Source organism: Bombus impatiens, unplaced genomic scaffold, assembly GCF_000188095.3.
Source record: "Bombus impatiens unplaced genomic scaffold, BIMP_2.2 scf_0899, whole genome shotgun sequence".
Lineage (NCBI taxonomy): Eukaryota > Metazoa > Arthropoda > Insecta > Hymenoptera > Apidae > Bombus > Bombus impatiens.
This window is the reverse complement of record NT_177318.1, coordinates 834088-854649: the sequence shown is the minus strand read 5'-3', so window position 1 is coordinate 854649 and position 20562 is coordinate 834088. Positions and strand designations below refer to the sequence as shown.

The 20562-nt window shown below is 38.3% G+C and overlaps 1 protein-coding gene across 1 annotated transcript in view; it reads left to right on the top strand.

Annotated features, from left to right (window-relative positions):
• The window catches only part of LOC100742801 (UPF0489 protein C5orf22 homolog), a 432798-nt gene extending 414370 nt beyond the window's left edge, over positions 1-18428 (top strand). Inside the window, exons 4-5 of the mRNA XM_033323305.1 lie at positions 15106-15324; positions 18199-18428. Coding sequence (XP_033179196.1) covers positions 15106-15324; positions 18199-18331 — 352 coding nt within the window. The 3' untranslated portion in view covers positions 18332-18428. The remainder of the gene's footprint in view (positions 1-15105; positions 15325-18198) is intronic.
• Positions 18429-20562: the final 2134 nt, after the last annotated feature.

The window sequence follows — 20562 nt, the reverse complement described above, 5'->3', positions numbered from 1 at the left end:
ACCTGATAGGAGCATCATTTTTCCGTCGTGAAATTTATTTTTACGACGAGTCCAATTGATTCTCAGATTCTCGCATTTTCAGTCTCGAAATCGACAAAAAAAGAAACGAATTTGTGCGAATTCATACGATGCTATGATTGGAAGATTTATTCGGTATCTGGTTGAATATCATACGATCGATTAATGAATAAACAACGAAAAGAATAGCGTATCTCTTGTTTGACAAAGAAGTGAGTATAGATGAAATATATAGGGATAGTAATTTGCAGATGAATATTTGAAGGCGTGTTCAAAATTTCATTTCCCAGATTTTAATATTCGCTACTCTTCGAAGTAACCCTCGACAGAAGACAAAGAGAACTTGTTTCTTTGATCTTCGCTGCGATGCTAACGGAACGTTCGACCAAGTAAGCTTTGAACCGACTTTGAGATTCCAATCGTATCCTATACTCTTCGATATATATCACAGGATAATACGAAAATACTTCACGTCTACGAAATCAAAGCAAACAATTTAAACATCGTTTTTCATCGTGTTAATCAACTGGAAAAATTAATATTTTTCGCACAAAACTCTCTTCGAAGTTTTGCAAACCTATACACTCGCGTAATTACCACTATCTAAAAATGTGTATCACATTCGTCGTAGTAGTCGCTTCTAAACCAGAAGACAAGCAAAAAAAATACTCAAGATCTTCAAGAGCTTCTCTTAAGAATATTTTAGCCTCTCTACTTTTTTCTTAATCTCTAATTTTTCTCAAGACAAAACATCTCACGTAGATCACCCGCAGTTCTTGCGTGGAAGCGTCGTTGCCCTTCCTACTCGTCGTTTCATTTCCAGGGGCGATACGATTTCGAGCGCATAAATCGCCAGCAGCCAGAAACAGAAAACATTCGCGACCACCTTCTCTTCTTTATCTTCCTCTTCTTCGTCGCCGGCGTACTCTTTCGTCTTCTTCGAGGGTTCTGCCTACCCTTGTCCCGCTTTTCTTGCCCAGAGGGTGCTAGAGAGCCAGAGGTGGGCGAAACTTTCGAACGAATTTGCATGTCGCTCTCCTAACGATTTCCTTCTTCGAGGAGAGAACTCGGGCTTCATCTGGTTCATCGATAAAAGAAATGACGTTGAATAAGGTTCCCTCCCCCTTTCCTATTCGTTTCTATGCGAGATACTCGCGATAACGTCACGGGATTCGCCCTAAATATATATTTTCGGGGGCTCGTCTTGATACGGGGAGATTGGTCCTCTTCCACCACAGCCGGGGAACATCGATACTTTTTAACGAGAATCTAAAAACCTGCTGCAACCTCGTGAATATTCATGAGCAAGATAGCGAGGAAAATGTAGGACCAAATAATCGAGTCATCTGCCAATTTGCGAACTCGATATTTAGAATATTATTAAAACATCTTATATATAAGAAGTAAAAAATAACTATAGGAACGAGAAGAAACTTCTTCGTGTTATCGTGCTGTATTGACTGACTCGATTGATCTTGAAAGCGACAAGCACAGAAATTACGAACTACAGCGAGTACATCAGCATCACAAAACAAGTTTCACATCTTATACGATATAGAACGTTCAAAGAAGAAAATTAAAAAACAACTGTAGAAAAGGAAAAAGATTTCCTTTTTTTAATATTTTATATTCATTGATCAATAGTTCCATCTGTATCGGAATATCTACATCAAACACGAAAGCGAAAAGCACAGAAAGCGTAAGCCACGTCGAGAATGTCAGCAAACAAAACAATTTTATCCTGTATAAAATACTTAAATAAGGAAAGCGTAAAAAGTAACCATAGAAATGAAAGAAGATTCTCTCCTACGACGATGTCGTACTAGCTGTTCAATGATTCTTTTAATCGATAATTCCATCAATTTCACAACAATTTCATCAAACATGAAAACAATGTGCGAAGAAACTACATTAAGTCGACATCCACAACAACCTTTTTTTGTTTTTATTCTCATATTTTGTTCTACATAAAACAAGAAAAAAAAGGAAACGTAAGACTAACTAGACATATAAAAAGAGAAAAGATTTGTTCCTAGTAAGTACTATACTATACCTATTGATCAACGATTCCATTAGTCCTATAATAGCTACATCAAACACGAAAGCGACTAACACGGAAACTGCAAACCACAGCGACAGCATCAGCAACAAGACAATTCCCACAGCTTGTTGACAAGAGATAGAGAGTCAGCGTGGATACCATTTGCGTTTCCTCTTTTTTACTCCTCCTTTCGACCGACAGCCCCTCTGGTTCCCCTCTAGGTGCGTTTATCTTCCATACCCTATTGATCCGTAAGTGATGGTGCTCCGGAAGGTGGAGGGTGTCCCCTGACGGGGGTGGATTGGTTCCAGGGCTGGGTAAGGGCGGTAGGTGGTTTTCACGGTGAAGGGAACGGAGGTCGAACTCGTACTCGTACGATTAAATCGGGAAAAAGAGAGAGGAGAGGAAAGGGAAGAAGAGAAGAAGAGAGAAAGAAGGGCAAGAGAGAAGGCTCTAAAAAACGGGCTCGCGGAATGAAATAATAATATTAAGATGGATAGGGGCGAGGGTGCAGGTTCTTCTGTAGGTGACGAGGGAAGGAGAGGGCGAAAGGGATGGGTGACAGAGGCTGACAGTGACGCAAGAAGCTTTTTCATCATTTTCAAACCGCCCTGGTCTAACCTCACCCTTGAAACGGTCCCAAGCAAATCCATACGCGGCTATGCTTTCTCTCTTTCTCTCTATCTTCCTCCCTCTCGTACTATTTTTCCCCTTCTTTCTCTCGAGACGTGCTCCCTATATCGCGAGGGATGAAAGCCCCGGCTAACCAGGTAGACTCGCTATCTCCACGCGTAACTCGCGTATTTAATATCGACGTTGTTTTTACGCGTTGCCATCCATGCAACAAATAACGAAGATATTAGTCGGGCAATTCGAGCATCACTTCTTTTATCGCTAATAAAAACGAAAGATCGTTCACGGCGAAGCAGCGATGTTGGTGAAGAAAGTTGCAAGTACTTTATCCTAGTGATGTCTTTATAAATTATTATAAATCATTGGTATTACGGATTATTAAAGTAGCAGCGACGGTAATATATGTCGCGGAAGATGCCCTTCGAATATTTTAATATCTGTAGTATTTTTATGGCACATGTTTCGAAACAGCGTGTTAAAACGTTCCCTACTTAAGGACACAAACTTCTTGAAACGTCTGACCACCCTTCGCAGTTTTGCGCCCTACGAACAGGGGTGGAGATCTCGAACTGCCCCAATGCTCCAGATCCCCGTAGCATGGCCATCGACGTACCAGCGGCCATCTTTGCGAAACACCCCCCCAACGACAAACATGTTGAATACATCTGTATTATAACACCAACGTAAATAACACGTTATTTTATGTATCAGTTTTATCGCACCTTCTTTACGTCACACGTTAAACGTCGTAAAATCGTCCCGAATTATTTGATGTTGTAAAAATGTACCACACCATAATGAAAAATATTATTCTTTGTTTTCGCGACGATTATCAGAGAACAGGTTTACCGAACGCGAGTTGCTCGAAAACTGGTCGCTTCAGGCCCAAGGTGGAACCACGATTGGACCAGACGCGTGCAAATCTAACAAGAGGGGATAAGATCATTCCGGTTTTCGATTCTCGAGATCCCACGAATCTTGATTCCTTTCCGGTCCATGTCCTTGTAGACCTGCTTGGACCACGTGGAACCTTCAAGGTGCGCAAAAAGTCTTTTATGAATACTGGATCTTAGGACTTGACGAAAAAACCCTATACACTTCATTCATACCCGTAATCTATAACCTTTTCTTCTTTGCACTTTTATCTTTACACCACTTTATTTAAACAACAGCGAAATTCCGAAGAATTCTCAAACCAATACTTCAACTACTACATTCGATAATATACGTCATCTTCAATTTCTCCCACTGTTCTCAGTAGTCTCCATTTTCCAAACGCCACAATAATTTTTCGATCCTTCTCACTTATTTCATTTTTTTTTTTTTTTTGCAATTAATTCTCACAAAACCTCGTCGAACAATTCCGTTCGCGATTCGCGGATTGAAAGGCAGCGTAAAAGGAGGCACACCAAGGCAACAAAAGCTACGACGAATAACGATCGCAGCGAATCGTTATCGCGCTGGAGGATCGCGCGGATCGCGTGTGCAAACGTAGCGGTAGAGACAAAAGAGAGAAGCGAAGAAACGAGCGGAAACGCAGCTCGAATACGCGCGGATGACTGAAAGTATTGGACCAGGTTTGAAAGCGTTAAGGGCCCCCACTGGCCCCCCTGGCCCTCCCCTCCTCCTCCTCCTCATCCTTGGATGGTCGGACCCTCGGATTTATGCCCAGTTTTTATCGCGGTGCTTTGTTCTAGTCCCACGGCGCGACCCTTTGCGCATACATCGCATCACAATGTGTCGTTTTTTCTTGTTCCGGGGCCGGTTCGCGTAATGGGCCCTTTGCACGGCCACCTTGAGGGCTCTTTCTTTCCCAGGGACGTGATTTAGAGGCGCATCTGTCGCGTCGATTCCTCCAATTTCCGCGCTGCGTTCTCGATACCACGACACTCGACGAAATTCATCGAAATAAGATACATTGATCTAAATCAGCAGTTTCTGTTAAGTTTCTCCTTGCTTGATTTTTGATATTTGAGATGGAGAGGCGTAGGAACAGAAAACGTTGTTCGGTGAAATGGATTGGGATTATAAACGAATTGGTTAATGTTATGGAAGTTACAAATCGTGCCACACGTGTGTTCAACAGTAAAATGGTAGTTGATATTGGTACGAATACTTCAAGAAAGACACTTGGAATCGAGAATAAAGAAAGGTGCGGAGAATAAAGAAAGGTGCGATAGATAATGATTCTTTAAATCACTCATTTCCTGAAGTATGATGACTGGGATAAGAAAATTTGTTAAGGAAAAAGCTAACGATCTGTAAGAAAGAAAAATACAATTATTTAAACAATCTGATACTTTCTACTAAATGTAAGAACTATTAACGCATATCTCAGTATATGCATCTTAATTTGTTATAAATTAAAACTAAAACCTATAGGTACGTAAGAACATATAAATATCTCCTTTTCCTTAACTTCAAATTTCAATGCTACTTTATATGCACTTCATACGAATTAATAAATCATCAAGCATCAAGACATCGCTCCACAAATTAAATTGGTGCTATAGGGTGTGACTAAAAATAGACTACGTTCCTGAACATTATGTACATTTGCATAGCTGCACATGCCCGTGCCTGAGAATCTAGTCCCATCCACGAAAGAAGAACGGAAGACGTGCCCCTTCGTACGAATTATACTAGTTCCCCTTCTCCCACTTTCTCGTTATTTTTCTTCTTTTTTTCCATGACTCACACGGTCGTGCATGTGAGCATCGCTTTTCTTATGCGGGCCCGTTAATTCGTGCGAGATCACGTCGCTAACCGATGATCTACCGCTCAAGAGAATCGTTTCTAGAGTTCTATACATATATCAGATCAGTGTCCAAAGACGAGGGCGGGAAGTTTGCGGATTATACACGCTATGGAATATCTTGAGCACCCCCTGTTGTATGCTTTCTCATACTCGTTTCATGTATAAGGTATGAATTTCGAACAATTCTTTATTTCTATCTTTATAGATTATTTTAAAAAGAACGAATGATACGATATCATTTGCGCGCGCACATACATGATTATGTGGATTTTATTTATAGAGAAACTTTATGGGAAATCCTATATATTGCATGAAAGAAATATTTAATTTATGAAACAATTATTCTGGAGGAAAAATTTTTTAAATGTTAACATATAGGTTGTGTCTCTCTGGATTGAACAATAGGATATAGCATAGTGTAGTTAAAGTACAGTTAGTAAAGTAAGGTATCGAAAATATATTCTTATAAAAATTTGCTTGATATCAAACAAATTTGATATCATTATTAAAAATTTATAATATGTTTTCCGTAAATAGAGCAGTGACAAAGATTTAAAAATTCCATTAATTCTTCAAGGAGAGCGTTATCTTGAAACACTTGGTGTGACGAATTAAACGATGTGCAAAAATAATGGTTTCATTTTGTAGGAGGTCACAAGTTCGTGAATATTGCATGTCGCATGCCTTGATAAATCCTACTAAACCACTAAAACCAATGTTGAATTTTTGGAAACATTTTTCCTCTGCACGAAAGTTACTACTAACAATGAGGGAAAATTAGTAAATAATCGAGAAACAAAAACTTAATACATTAATAATTATTCACCTAATTAATTATTAGTCGCCGTAAAGAAGATTATTACAGATTCATAGGAAACACGTAGATCACAAACCAAGGAGAAGCTTTTTAACCCAGCACTATTAATTCATAAAAAATTATATTCACAAAGTGTATCTGTCTATCGAGCGGCATAGCAAGCGCAAAAAGGAGAGAATCGTTTTGCATAATATCAGACTTACAAAGCGGAATATTTACGATGAAAGTCTCGTACAGGTGAAGCAATTCAGGGAACACGTTACGTCGACGTGTGTCGTTAACTTAATAATTGACCGTAACTACGCGCTTCGGCCACGGAAAGCTAAAACCTCCTCCAAAAGGAAGAGAATAGAAATAAAAAAATTCGCAAAAAAGAAAAGAACGTGAAGAACGCGACTGTTAACCGATGGTCAGGCGTTTTAGGAACTTACGTTTTTCCCCAGGGGCGGTACGGCGGGATATTTAGCATACTAAAGAAACCACCCGCGGGGCGGCCGGTTCCGTGGAGTATTCATTTAAAAACGAGTTCGAGGATGCAGCTTTCGAGCGGCGCACAAAAAAAGTAAGTTAATTGGCCGAGTCGAATCGATGAGATGTTAATAAGCGTTCCGTCCGCAACGTAGACCAAAACCGGGCTCGCTTTTCGTCGGTTTAAAACTCCGGGGAACTCTCTCAGAAAGAATAGAATGGCGACAATGAGTTACGAGGAAGGCGAAATCATTGGTAGACTTGTGTCGCGACCAAGGGAGAAGAGAAAAAAAAAGGGGATGGAAAGGAGCAAGTTGAACTACTCCACCCCTTTCGTCCACTCGCGGTCGCCCCCGATCAAGGATAATTGCATTAATTTATTCCCGATCCGCCGCAGAAATTCCAGATCCTTCGGGCTAATTACGTTATTAAACGACCCCGCGCCTCCTGCTTCCTCGGGATTACGTCTCTCGATAAAATTCCTCGGGGAAAGCAAAGAACCGGCCACCGTTTTCTTTCTTTCTTTCTTCGGTTCTTTGGCTCTTTAGTTCCTTCTTGCCACTGTTAAATTGCAATTTGTACGAATCGCGACCGCAGAGATGCAGGTGGGGTGGAGACGGAGCCAGGAAGTGAAGAGTTCTTAAAAAATTATTACCACCGACTCCCCGACGGTATTCAACCGCGATCGATAGGGACGAGTGACAAAGGGAAAGTTCGTTAAGCCGTTCCCGTACAAATTGTCGATCGCGCTCGCAATTAAGACACCGTTCTGTTGAGAGTTCTGCTCCCGCGTCGATTCGAAACGAGATCGAGTTCCTGCCAACTTGGTATACCTTTCTCGTGAGACCCTTTGCCCTATGACCCTTCTACGAACGGATGACGGTCGATCCATTTTTATTTCTTACGAGATCGTGTCTAGGAATAGGTTAAGACAGCTGATGCTTGGGCACGCAGGATATCATTTGCATAAGGCTCTGATTTAAGGCGCATCAGAATCGCGTTGTTCGTGTCTCGTCCATCCGGAAGATAGGCACCCTTACACGGTTACACCGCATGAAATTTATAATTAGTAGGGGCCGGTTTTATGCAAATGCAAATGCAATAATAGCGACGACGTGCGCCACGGATGCGGTTCACATCGTATCATGTTACTCGCGTTTCTTGTCTCGTTAAATATTCTCGCCTGGCAGCCATGTAAATTTCACGGGGACATTAGCCGGCGAAAATTTCGCATCACCGATATCTCGTCTTATTTATCGATCTAGAAGTCGTTTCACGGAAATTTTTCCGCAAAATTCTTTAATTATACCATCGCCAAGTACCATTAATGATTGAGCTTCTTTTATCTTCGTTTTCGGAACGGCGTATTAACTTCTATCTCGGTTGTGGAATTATCAAGAAACGTTCGAAGAAGAAGGGTTGTTTCGTTTCCCTCGAGCAAAATTTATGCAAATAAACTGCTAGTTACGGTCTATATCGAGGATGAAAAGAAACATCAGCGATGATGAAAATAAATCTTTAATACCGTCACAAGGCTCTGCATTCAATTATCGTGGCAAGGATGCGAAGGAACCAAGGGGCAATGGCGAACGGGGAGAAAAACAAGCAGAGAGGTGCATACGTCAAAACGAAACGGCCCTTTGGAATTTCTAATGAAGTGTGTGAACTTCAACCCGTTTTCTAGGCGTAACCTAATTAAGTCCTGAACGTGTATGCAAATTTTCGCTCAGCGGGACACGCAGAGGTTAAAACCAGCCTCCCTTCACTGCGTTCGCCCTGTTTCTTCCTCTTTCACCCTCTTTCTCTCGTTCCGCGTACCAATGCAGGGAAAACGTTCGTACGACGATTTTGCACGACACGTATTCTCAGTCGTCGTCAATGTCGAATCGACCGTTAATTAATTAATTTCGTGCCGAGGGGCCTAAGGGAGTTCCGTTGCCAGATTGAAATGTTCAATGGCAGTGCCATAAGGAAGCAAATTTTGGCCAATTAGTCTTTGGTTTGGCAGAATAAAAACATATGACAATGATCTTTCCCTTTCCCTCTCTCGTTCCCCTTTCATTACATTTAACGAGTATTATTCCATGTGAAACTGTTATTATTACGTAATAACTTTTTAGAATAATTGGACATTCGTCGTTTCCGAGTAATTTTAGATCTTTATAACGAAATTTGGAGAGATTTGTATGAAAAATAACTAGCGCAAGTAGCACAATAGCATTAGCGGACTATCACATTTTCTAGTAGTTTGATAACATACTTAAGTTAGAAAAAAGAGTAATTGGAAAATGTGAAAATAAGAACCTGTGTCGATCGATCTGTGGGTGATCTGTTTAACTCGGTGTACGGTGTACATCAAAGTGCAACCTGCGTGTCCCACACTGCAGCTGAATGCATCGTGTATCGACAATGGTGTCGATGGTTCGATGGGGATGAATATCTATTGATTGGCAAAGCCACCCCTTACAATCGCCTCGATATATAGGCGTATACCTGCCGCAACCCCAAATATATTCGTGCTACCTGCGAGTATGCAGCAAATTGTCCTGTTTTCAGAGCCACGTGCCACGAGTCAGGTACATCCATGGTATCGGGCACGCATCGTTGTCCTTTTTAGTTTTAACAGTCGATGCCGATAATCACTGTATATTAGCTTGAAAAAAAATACTCACAGAACTCAATAAATAAAAGATGTTTCGATACTCCAAGATTATAAGGATCTGGTAAAAGAAATTACTGTTTATAAAGTAAGATTAATAATTAGATTTCATCTAATAATTAGATTAAAATAATATATACATATGTAAAATAATTGGAATACAAATTTCTATCGCGTTGTATACGAAGCAAACTTTAGTTAAATTGTACTAAATATCCGGTGTATAAATAGAATAAAAAATTAGAAAACTGTGTCTCAAAAGTATTAAAATACTGAAAAATAGGTTGATGGTAATCTGAAATGTTGAAAATATTTAAATAATTGATATGAAACTAGGAAAGTTGTATTTCTAAATTGTTATAGAGTGATTTATTATTCACCGCGATCTCGGGGGAATGTCATGGTTCCTCGCGTTTATAATTACCTTATATTCTACCAGAATCACTGTGATTAGTGTAATAAAGAAGATGGTAGGATATTGCTATGGGATTAACTTGCTCAGATATCTCATTAAATTTAGGAAGAAAACTACAACCTGGGGATTAACTCGAAATGATTGTATATTAAAAATCGTGTCACTGATCAAAAACGTAAGTAATAATACGAAGGATTCTGCACACGTTCGTATCTACATGTTATCAACATCGCTTTAAAAATTTAACCCTTTTAAAGTTATCAATAACTAAGATATAAAACATAAGTATCATAATATACAGATATTTTAAACAAAATGATATTACATTTTAAAATTTTTGTACATCAAAACTGTACTAAACTAAAATTTTCACAAATTAAAATTAAATTATAAATATAGCGAAGATTGAAATTATAAATTTTTTACCCACAATACTACAACCTATTTTGCGGAAACAAAATTTTTTATATTCAACAATGATTTAATTAAAAATTACATAGAATTTTCATCTACATTATTACAGATTGATTTTTACCAAATTTCTCACGCATTCTACACACTTTCAACATTGTACGGTTAAAGGAGCATATTATAATTACAAAGCAAAGCGTTGCATATAACAGGCACGTGTTTTAAACAGCCTCGATGAGCTTTTACCTCTGATCACACGCATGATCGCTACCAGATCCACATCCATTAAAAATTGGTAACTCGATATCGGAGTATTGTCCTAACGTACTCGACGCACATGCCTAGAAAGTTTGCTCAGTTATGCACAGGAGATCCGAAGAAAGCGATACATTTATTATGCATATCTAAACAATGTCCTGGACGGGTTTTCTCCTGAACCATGTTTGTTCATGCGCACGATTTCATATCGCGTTGAATCTTCCGAGCCGGAAGATGAAAAACTCTACCTACGTTGTATCTCTCTGTGTACGTTCTCATGTAAATGTTATTTGTATAATTCAATTCGTAGAACAGTAGCTGTTCTTCTATAACGTAATATCTAAAATTAAGATAGTATTTTTTGCGTAGAGATTTTGATCACTTGGAAAACAGTTTATTTTGATGATTTAATTATTAAAATTGTGCAATAAAATAATATCTCAAATAATTTTATAATGGCATAAAAAGTATAATTTCAAATAATTTTAGATATAAGGAATCTTAAAATAATAAGGAAATATAACATTAGAAACGAGTTGAAAGATACATTTTGTTTCATATGACGACGTATTTTTAGCGTAATTTATAATTTATGTTGTTGAACGAACGATGTTTTACATATTACAATTATTTTCTATTATCAGGAAGTTTGTTATTTTATCTTTCATCTAACATGCTCTGTTCATGTCTGTGTTCAAATAACGTATCGTTTCTTTAAACGCAACATTAATATTGCAACATCGTGCTACTCCGTACAACATTATACGGACACCATTTTAAATGAATTTTTTACTCTATCCATTTAGAGAAAAAAAACGAATAATAATAATTAATCCTGGATTCGCGGGAAGTATAACAACGATTACGATGAACGAATTCTTTAATCTCCTATAACCAAAACTTTATTTCCTTATGAGAGAAAAAGATTGTAATTGGACACAGTTTATTAATATATTCTTAAACGTATAATTAGAGATTTTTAATTATTGCATATAAATAACCTGGGTTGCGTCTGCGTAACGGCATATTAATAAGATACGGGATCATAGTGATAAACGTTTATAACAAAAATTTTAAAAAATATAAAAACAACGTTTGATCCTCTTCTATAACCATTATTCTCGCTGATAAACTCGATTAACACAGTTGCTCGCATTCTTGGAAAAGCCAACATCTACGAATGGTCGACTTTCGAAAATGAAATTCGCGATGCACGTTCTAAAATTTAGAGTATCGATTACATACGAGAGGCGGTCGTTTGCCGAGCCGGCAATAAAAGAGAAAAAGAGAAAAGGAGGAAGAAAAAAGGACGAAGACCCCCTTCGCATCCGGATACGCTCCACTCCTGTCAGTCGTATGTCAACCCTCGTTGTTTTTTTGCCGCGCTCTTAATAATTGATCATCTGATTACGATACATTATACCCCCCTTTTTCTACTTTGGTACACCGTCAGAGAGGGCATTATTCGTGCACCGAGGGAAACAGAGTAAACGGGCGAAACAGAGAAGGAAACTTTTTCTTTCCGTCGCCTGGCGAGGGACGACCATTTGCATATAGGCCCCCTTATCGACAAATACACCGGGGGCGCCCTTCGTAATGAGGGCCCCACCCTTCGCCCCTCCTCACCACCATTCTTTATTTTTTTAACGTGGACCGCCATTGTCCGTTAACTCATTCGACGTGGCACCGTGGACCAGCTTCGTATCTCCCTTCCTTCCTCGTTATCCACTTCATCTTTCTATCGTCTCCATTCTCTCTCTCTCTCTTTCTTTCTTTCTTTCTCTCTCTCTGTCCCTGTCTCTGTCTCATTTAAAATGTTTCGCCTCGCTCTCTGTATTTCACTGGCTCCACTCGGTGTGTTCCTGTCGTGTTTGAACCGAACCGCGACCTTCCAGGCTGGGAACCCGCGTTAAGAAAAAAAAAGTAGAAAAAATAACGACAGAGAATAACAGAACCGGTTACGCGTCGAAAAATATGAATCATAGAGATAAAGCTAGAAGCGTGAAAACGTGGATGGGATTCTATACTGTGGCATCTGCTTTTCGAGATAGACATAAGAAAAAAAATGATCGCTGATAAAGGTTTTGTTGGATTGCGCAGCCGTCGTGTGGGACGCGTGAGAATGATCCTGTAACAAGGATCGTTGCATTTATAATAATAATTGGCTTCGCTTTTAAATAGTACTGTATGTTAATTGTCTGTGTGATAATTGAATTATCTAATTTGATCTTCTATGACGCAAGTGTAGAGCTTTGTTGCGGAGGAAGCTTCAAAATTGAAAATCATAATTCTATGCTTTGCAATTAAGTACTCGTTATCGTGAATCATTTTTGTTCTTTTTTTCATTATTTAATCATTCTGTTAACCTTTTTATATGCCTTATTTTACCGAATAGACCAACTCAATTTTCTATATCTCTAAATTAAGATTTCTTTGCCAGAAAGAAGTAGATATTATACTCATACTTTCTCCGCTTTGTAGCAAATAATTAAGAAAAAAAAAAAGAAATAAAACGTTCTTCCTGTTATATATAAAATTATTATATACAAACTTCCCATTAAACAATGCGCGAAAATTAAGCTCTCTAATTAATAGTTCGAAACACAGGAACCAAGAATACTAAAAATTTTGCTGAATTCATCATAAAATTTCATTATTGTATCGTTTAAGCCTGCACGTCACCTTAAAACGAATGGCCCTAACATAACCACGAAATCTCATAAATCCGTGATAAGTTTCTCAATGATCGTTCTAAAAATCACTCTCTTAACTTAGCTGTCAAGTGATCGATATAACATGCAAAAAGATTCGAACCTACAGAAAACTTCATAATGCTAAAAATATAGGCATTCTATAGGAAATGGGGTATTCTAAAGAATTTCAGTCATTTTTAGGAATAACAGGTCGCAGGACATAGGGGACCGGTTTTGTAACCTAGAGAGACCGATTGTTACCGACTTCGTTACACAACTGTTAGGATAATCTGCAGCGAGAATCATGAGCCGTGATACACGTATACAGCCATGTATAGGTTATGTCCGGTCCAAGGGGTGAGGGCAGGTGTACCTTTCGAGAGAATAATTAATATTCAGAGAGGAAAAAGTGGGCGAGAGCCGGCGATAGTCTTCTCTTATGAACAGTTAGCGCGTTAGCAAACGGGCACATCGCTTCTAGACACGCAGCTGGTCCTCCCAAGAAAGACTTCCAGGCCCAATTATGTTCGTCTTGTCGATCGTCCTTACACCGTAATTGTTTCGCGTTTGATCTGTTGGTCGGTACCTGGCCGGAAATTTCGTGGGACTGATTTTATCGGACTTCTTGGATTCCTACCGTACTCCTGGAACTTTCGAATTTCTATCCGAAACGATGAAGTTCCTGAATAGTTGAATACGGTATGCACAGTGTACAGGTACTAGGTTTAAACTTTCTTTTATTCGCCTTGAAATAGAAAAGGTAACAGCCTCGTGTAACAACTAAGTGGATATATTTCTCGAAATAGCGATTCACGTTAAAGTTCCCCATTTTCATGGCGGAAATTTGTATAACGATAACTAAAAAAAGTATGTCAAGCCAGAACGATCATGAGGCACGGTTTCACGAATAAATCGTAATCTACTAACATAGATATCGGCAATCTTCCGGTGAAATCTCAGTAGCCTTGATAACGAAAGCGTGTAGACCGAGCCGCAGGACGAATTGCAGCTGCAGAAAACGAGGAAAACTTATGATCAGATAAGGGCGAGAGCGGGAGGCAAGAGACCGGTATAAAAGAGTTAGAGAAAAAGAGATAGCGGATGAGGGGTCGGAGGAAAGCGGAGTACAAATTACGACCACCCGGAACTGGTCTCGTGGCCGTGTTAACTTTCGTCGCGTGCCTTCGGGAAATGCCTCAACTTTTGCAGCCACGTGTTATCGTCCGGGCATTATAAACTTTCCATTGCTCGGCCTTTCCCTCTCCCTTTCCTTCTTCCCTTTCCTTGTTTGCTTTCATTATTTACGACGCGTTAACGAAATTTACGGCTTGCCCTTGCACTGTTTTCTAGAATTTTGTGACTCGGTCGAACTCGTAGAGTCTTCGTTATACTTTTCTCGTAAACATATTTTCCCAAAACATTGACCAATATTCCTCGTTAGATATTCGTTACTTCGTAGTTATCATACTGTAAGGTTATATTTTGGATACCGTTAAATGCAGTACGTTCTTTTTTCAATTATCTATAATATTTGAAAAGATAATATTTTCATAGTATCATTGTAATAATAAAAATGATGTAACAGGTTAGTTAACAAGACTCTTCCTGTATAAAGTGAAGAAATATAGTGAACGACGCTATTTAATATGTACTAGTTTTCGTCGCTTATTTAACATTTATATAATATTTTCAAAATGTATTTTTCCTCTCTCCTGGAAACGTGAAAACAATGACCACGTTATATGTATACAAACTTTAAATATGAATTAAGTTCGACCGATCAATTTATAATCAGGCAAGATGCTGCAATAAAATTTAAGCGAAATATCTAGAAAATAATTGGAGATCTAATTGTGTATTTCTACTAGGCAAACAGTTCAATTAACTACTACGTACGATTAAATATTATAACCTTAACCTGTTTTGTGTTTCAGATATGAGGCAGTGGAATTAATCTATCGTGAACTGACCAGCGTTTACAAGCAATCGGAAATTGATTGGAAAATAATACACAATGCAGGTTGCACTAGAGATGATACTGATTTGCCAGACCATGTTACTGCGCCTAATGACCTCAATCGATTAATCAGCGTAACATTCAGATCCTTTTTGACTGCTCTGCCGACTCCTCCTACGATCGTAACAATTGCAAGGTATGAAGGGATAGTACATTCTTATACATCGAATTTTTACATTCTAAATTATAATGAAAATTCATGCTTTTTTCTGCTACTGCTATTATGTATTTAATAACGTAAAAATTCAAATGAGCTGTTTCAAGCTGTTAATAAACAGCGCGTATAAATAATATTTTATTAAAAACTCCTAAAATTACAAAACTATTAGCTACTTTATGAAAGAAAATTTTCTACTTCAGAATTTCTTACTTTAAACCGATTTCCCAACAAATTTGTTTTTCTTTCATACGCGATAAATGTTTTCCTGTACCTATCGATTTTTTTAACATTATTTTCTAAAATTCCCACGCCAGGCTATGTAATCCTATTTATCATAGTGACCCAATTGAATAATACATTCGATCAATTAACCAGTTAACTGTAGCGACCTCTTTGAAAACTTTGAAAAGTGTGTGCCTAAAATGTGCCGTAAAATGTAAGCGATGACGAGTATACTCGTCAAACACAGAATATGTGTGTCTGTTACAATACAGAATTAAGTTGTAATGAAATGACTGTTTCATTTTCTAATTTTATTACTGACAGGGCTCGTCATAACGCAAAGTATTGCCATTTCTTCATGACGAGTATAGTCGTTAAAGACAGCTAAGTGGTTAACATAGCCTCCAGCAAACTTAACAAAGTAATCTTCCCCAAACATTTCCCCAAAATAAACGAAACTGTCCATCGCTAAAAGGAGGATGGTAACAAAAATAGCCATCGATAATAATCGCGCCGCGGAATGTTTTTGAAACGCGTGAAATTGAATTCCAAGGCTGCCCGTCTCTATCGAAGGTAGAGAACGGCAGGGTCGCAGATGGCGTGGAAGAAGATGCTGGGAGGGCTGGAAATAGAGAAAAAGGGAGGATCGTAGGGGAGGTATGGTTGGGTTGGGCGAAGGGTGGGTTCATGGACGTTCGGCTACCATGAAGCCCCACCTCCCATGTGGGCAAGGGGTGGCCTTGTAAGGGGTGTACAAAATCAAATCCCCGACCTTTCGGCACTCGTTGTCAGATGTCTCTGTCTTCGATGTCCCGCGACAGATGCTAATTATTCCTTTTTATCTCTGTTCTACGGTCTAGTTGGCCGGATGATTAAGGCGAGACACGGTAATCCGTTTCTCAATTTTGCCGGCTCTCGTAATAAACGCGCCACGCCACGGGAAATTGTGATTTATGAAACATACGAGACGCGACGATACTAATGAGATCATCGCCAAAGAGGAGATCTTTCCACGGACTCTGAAGCTCGTCTGGAGTCGAACTCTACGATTTCTTCTGGCAAAACGCGATTAAGTTCATAGCTTTATGTTATAGCTTTATTTAGTTCCACTGCGCATTATTGATGGTATTGTCTATTTACAGATATTAATTACCATTAGATTTATCATTACGATTAGATTTTGCTGTGTAAAACTAACACAGAATGTTCGTATGTAATAATTTTTAAATTGAGGTTTCTTTTATTTCATTGTTATTTGAAGCCAGTTTAACTGATTAGTCTAATTAGATTAGGAAATATAGTCATTCTAAATCATCCACCTATGCGATTATTTAGGTCAATAAATTTTATTAATGGTTGAACCGTTTCACATAAGAAAATAAAACACGAATGTCATTATATACTCAAAACTAAGAAAAGTACACCTAAGTGTGTTATATCAATGTATATTACTTATTACAATAATTCTTCTTCTAATACCATTTATGCTACAGTCTGAAATATATTTCATAGCATTCATCGTGTGAAAGGGAAGATAGAGTATTTAAAATTATATTACTTATACTTATTCATCTCGTAGAAATATCTAATAAACCAAATTATGCAATGGAAACGTGGGTAAAAATAATGGAATAATCTGTAAATGGTTGATTTGGCGCCATCTCGTGATAAAATTAAGGAAATAGCATTCGGACTTCCGGCGGTGGCAGAAAAAAAATCGATTTCATCCCACTCGGCCCACTTGCAGCCCTCGACGACCCCTTGGTCTCCACCCCCAGCACTCCTAGCTTCCGGGAAAGACGCGGAAACGCCGCCGGATGTCGCCTCTGGACGGCACCGAGGTTCTCTTTCAGTTTGCCAGACGGCGATTAAACAGAAACAAGAAGAGAGAGCGAGTTTACGAGACCGAAAAGAGACTATTTACTATCGTTAAATGTACATTTTATCCTGTGATGTTTATATTTCACCAAATCTTTGATTATTTTTATTTCCACTATCCATCGCAATTTCTTCATTATTCGGTCGATTTTACGATATCTACGTACTTTATCGTTCATAATTATTTACACATTTCGCTTGATTTATAGCAACGACGTTTGATTTTGACCAAAATTAATAACAAATCAATAACTTACTTATAATCATTTTTCATGGGACCAGCAGACTATAAATTTAAGTTAGCTGTTAAAATGTACAGGAGATATGTCTACTACATACATTCATTGTTTATATATCGATATTTGTATCTGCCTCTGTATCATCTGTATCAGTATCAAGTTTCTTTATGAACGTCATTTTCTATCTAATTCAGAAATTAAAGAATCGGAAAATAAGGAACTTGTCAAGTAACAAAATAGCTCTACAAGATTTTACAATTGGAATCGTCAATTGTAAAAATCAATTTAAATCAAGTCATAGTGTTCTATTATACGTAGTGTAGAATTATTTGCAAGCTACCATCTTTTATTTTACTTTCTCTAAAGAACTTCAATATATATATATTTATTTATATAATAGATATTTATAACAATTATATATTAAACATTTATAGAACTACCGATATATTAGTCAACGGAACAGTTTGATGAGAAAGCACACGAAGTGAAGAATATCTGCTCTTGTTCACAGATCCAGCGAAGACGAATATTGTCCGTCAGAGGACGTCGATCAAATTCAGATGGCAGTGCTCGAAGAACTTCGTGAATGTTTAGGAGATATCGACATCCAATTGGCTTATCAAGAAGAGGAGCAATCTTTTTAAACATCGAAACATAACCACCCTTTCCTTTAATCGAATCGAATTAATCGAGTTAATCGAATAATGTTCATTTCGATACAATAAACGTTTTTACAAAATATATTCACCCTTCCGTTAATCGTATCTTCTGTCAGCCATTCCACGGTCCATAGTAAAAATAAAATCTACCGGTTCGAGCAGCGGGTCGTTACTAAGACAACGAGTTCTCGAGTGAGAACCAAATGAAACGCTCGTAAAGACCAATTACACTTTTTTCATTGGGCAAAGAAAACTAAGTCGAGGAGTCCAGCAACGTTGCATCGAATCGATGGAATACATCAGAAGATCAGAAGACGAGGAGGGAGAAGGAAACTGGCACGTCTTTGATCACAGCGACGATTTACATAAGATCGGTGCCACTGGCCCATTATAAGAAGCGAACACAATGCCAACCTGAAGGTTAGCGTTTTTCTGCACCGAGTACCCCTGTGCCCCTCTCTCGTCCCTTCGGCCGCACATTTGCATACCGTAGGCTAGTTTCCCACACGTCTTAACAGCGATCGTTTCTTCCTTCTCTTTCGAAAATCTTCCCTCGTTTCCGTTTCTCTTTTACTTACAACCCTTTTCAGTCAGCAGGGGCAAAAAGACCAAGGAATACAGAAAAAAACGTCTTCCTTCTTCCAAGATGTTGGCGTTTCCTGGTGAAATATCTCTCAACATGGCCTTCGTACGCATTCAGATTGTGTACTGAATGTGCGTGCACGTAGTGTATTATACTTATACATCATTTTAGGTATTGAATTTCTAGAGTACAATGGGTATGGAGGTCTTTGTTCAGGAAACACCGCGGACATTGCGCAAAATAATTCTTTATCTTGAATTGATTATTTATAAGAAAATTGTTTAATATCCTCGACGATATGATGGGAAATAAAATATAGGTACTTCTTTTTAAATGAAATATTCCAGATGTTTATTATAGTTCATTCAAGATAGTTACATTTTTTATACATTTTCATTTACTGCATTAATAAATGGTTGAAAGTTCGTGCAAACACTTTGAATAGTTTATACATTTTTAGAAGTTTCGGTTGTAGACTTTAAAATATTTTACCAGTAGCTTGTATCTAAGTAATTTGAGAAAAGTAAAAATAAAATTACTCGGAGTATATTGCGAAAAATCAAAATTATTTCTAATATTAGTATACCAATTTTTTCACAAAGAATCAATTCTTTTCCTAAGTTCTTCGATTTAAAAAATTAAAATTTAAACTAAAAGGATTCTTAATAAGATTCTAAAGGAATAAACATTCTAACGCCTATACAAGAAGAAATATTACCCGATTCAAATTAACGTCTAAGCATCAATTCGTTAGTTATTCATGGTAGCATAGCCGAAATGAGTCATTCAATGGTTAAAGTGATCGTACAATTCCGCGTTTAGGGTCAGCACAGAGGAAACGAGCGATAACGCGCGAATAAACGTTAAATGAACAAGGTGAATGCGGAAGTGTGGTTGCAGAGAAGGGACGAATTTTAAAGAACCGCAAGGAAAGTTTACGAGCTGCCAGGCTCACGTAATGACTGTCGTTAACCACGGTGCGGGACTCTCGGCCGGAGAACCAAGCCTTTGTATGCTAATGACAGGGTGGTCCGATTTCAACCACCCTGAGTAAAAAATCTTAGGGGTCAACAGACCCATCGTTCGGCCGAGTTTTAAATCTCCCTCGAGTACCATTGACCTCGAATTAAAAACGGGCTCGACCTTCGACCCGTTGAAAACTTTACGACCACTACGAACCGTAGCTTTTCGCAAATTCATTGACGAATACAGTCGTTCTCTTTCTTCTATGGTTCCTTATCCGTGCAAAATTAACTTCTGCCACCGGGAGGTTCTCGCTGCTCGTCTATAACAACAGTGAGCTCACGAGACCCTCGGGACGACGGTGTAACCATTCGCTCAAGTAATACGTGCATTAATATTCATTAAACTGCACCAACTGTGCTCAGTTAAGAAAGGAATTTCCACAAGGTGCACGTTCTTGCGTGAGTAACCTAGTATCGGTCTTACGCTTGGTTTAAACTATTAGCAGAATTTCTAATGCCTTTTGGAAATATAATGTAATTTCAGCAAGTACTTTGATTATTTTTCTCGCTGTTGAAATATCGATATTTGTTCGGTACATGTTTCGGTATTGCATATTACATATGGCACTTAAAAGGAACGAAATATGATTTTTAATATCCTCCAAAAA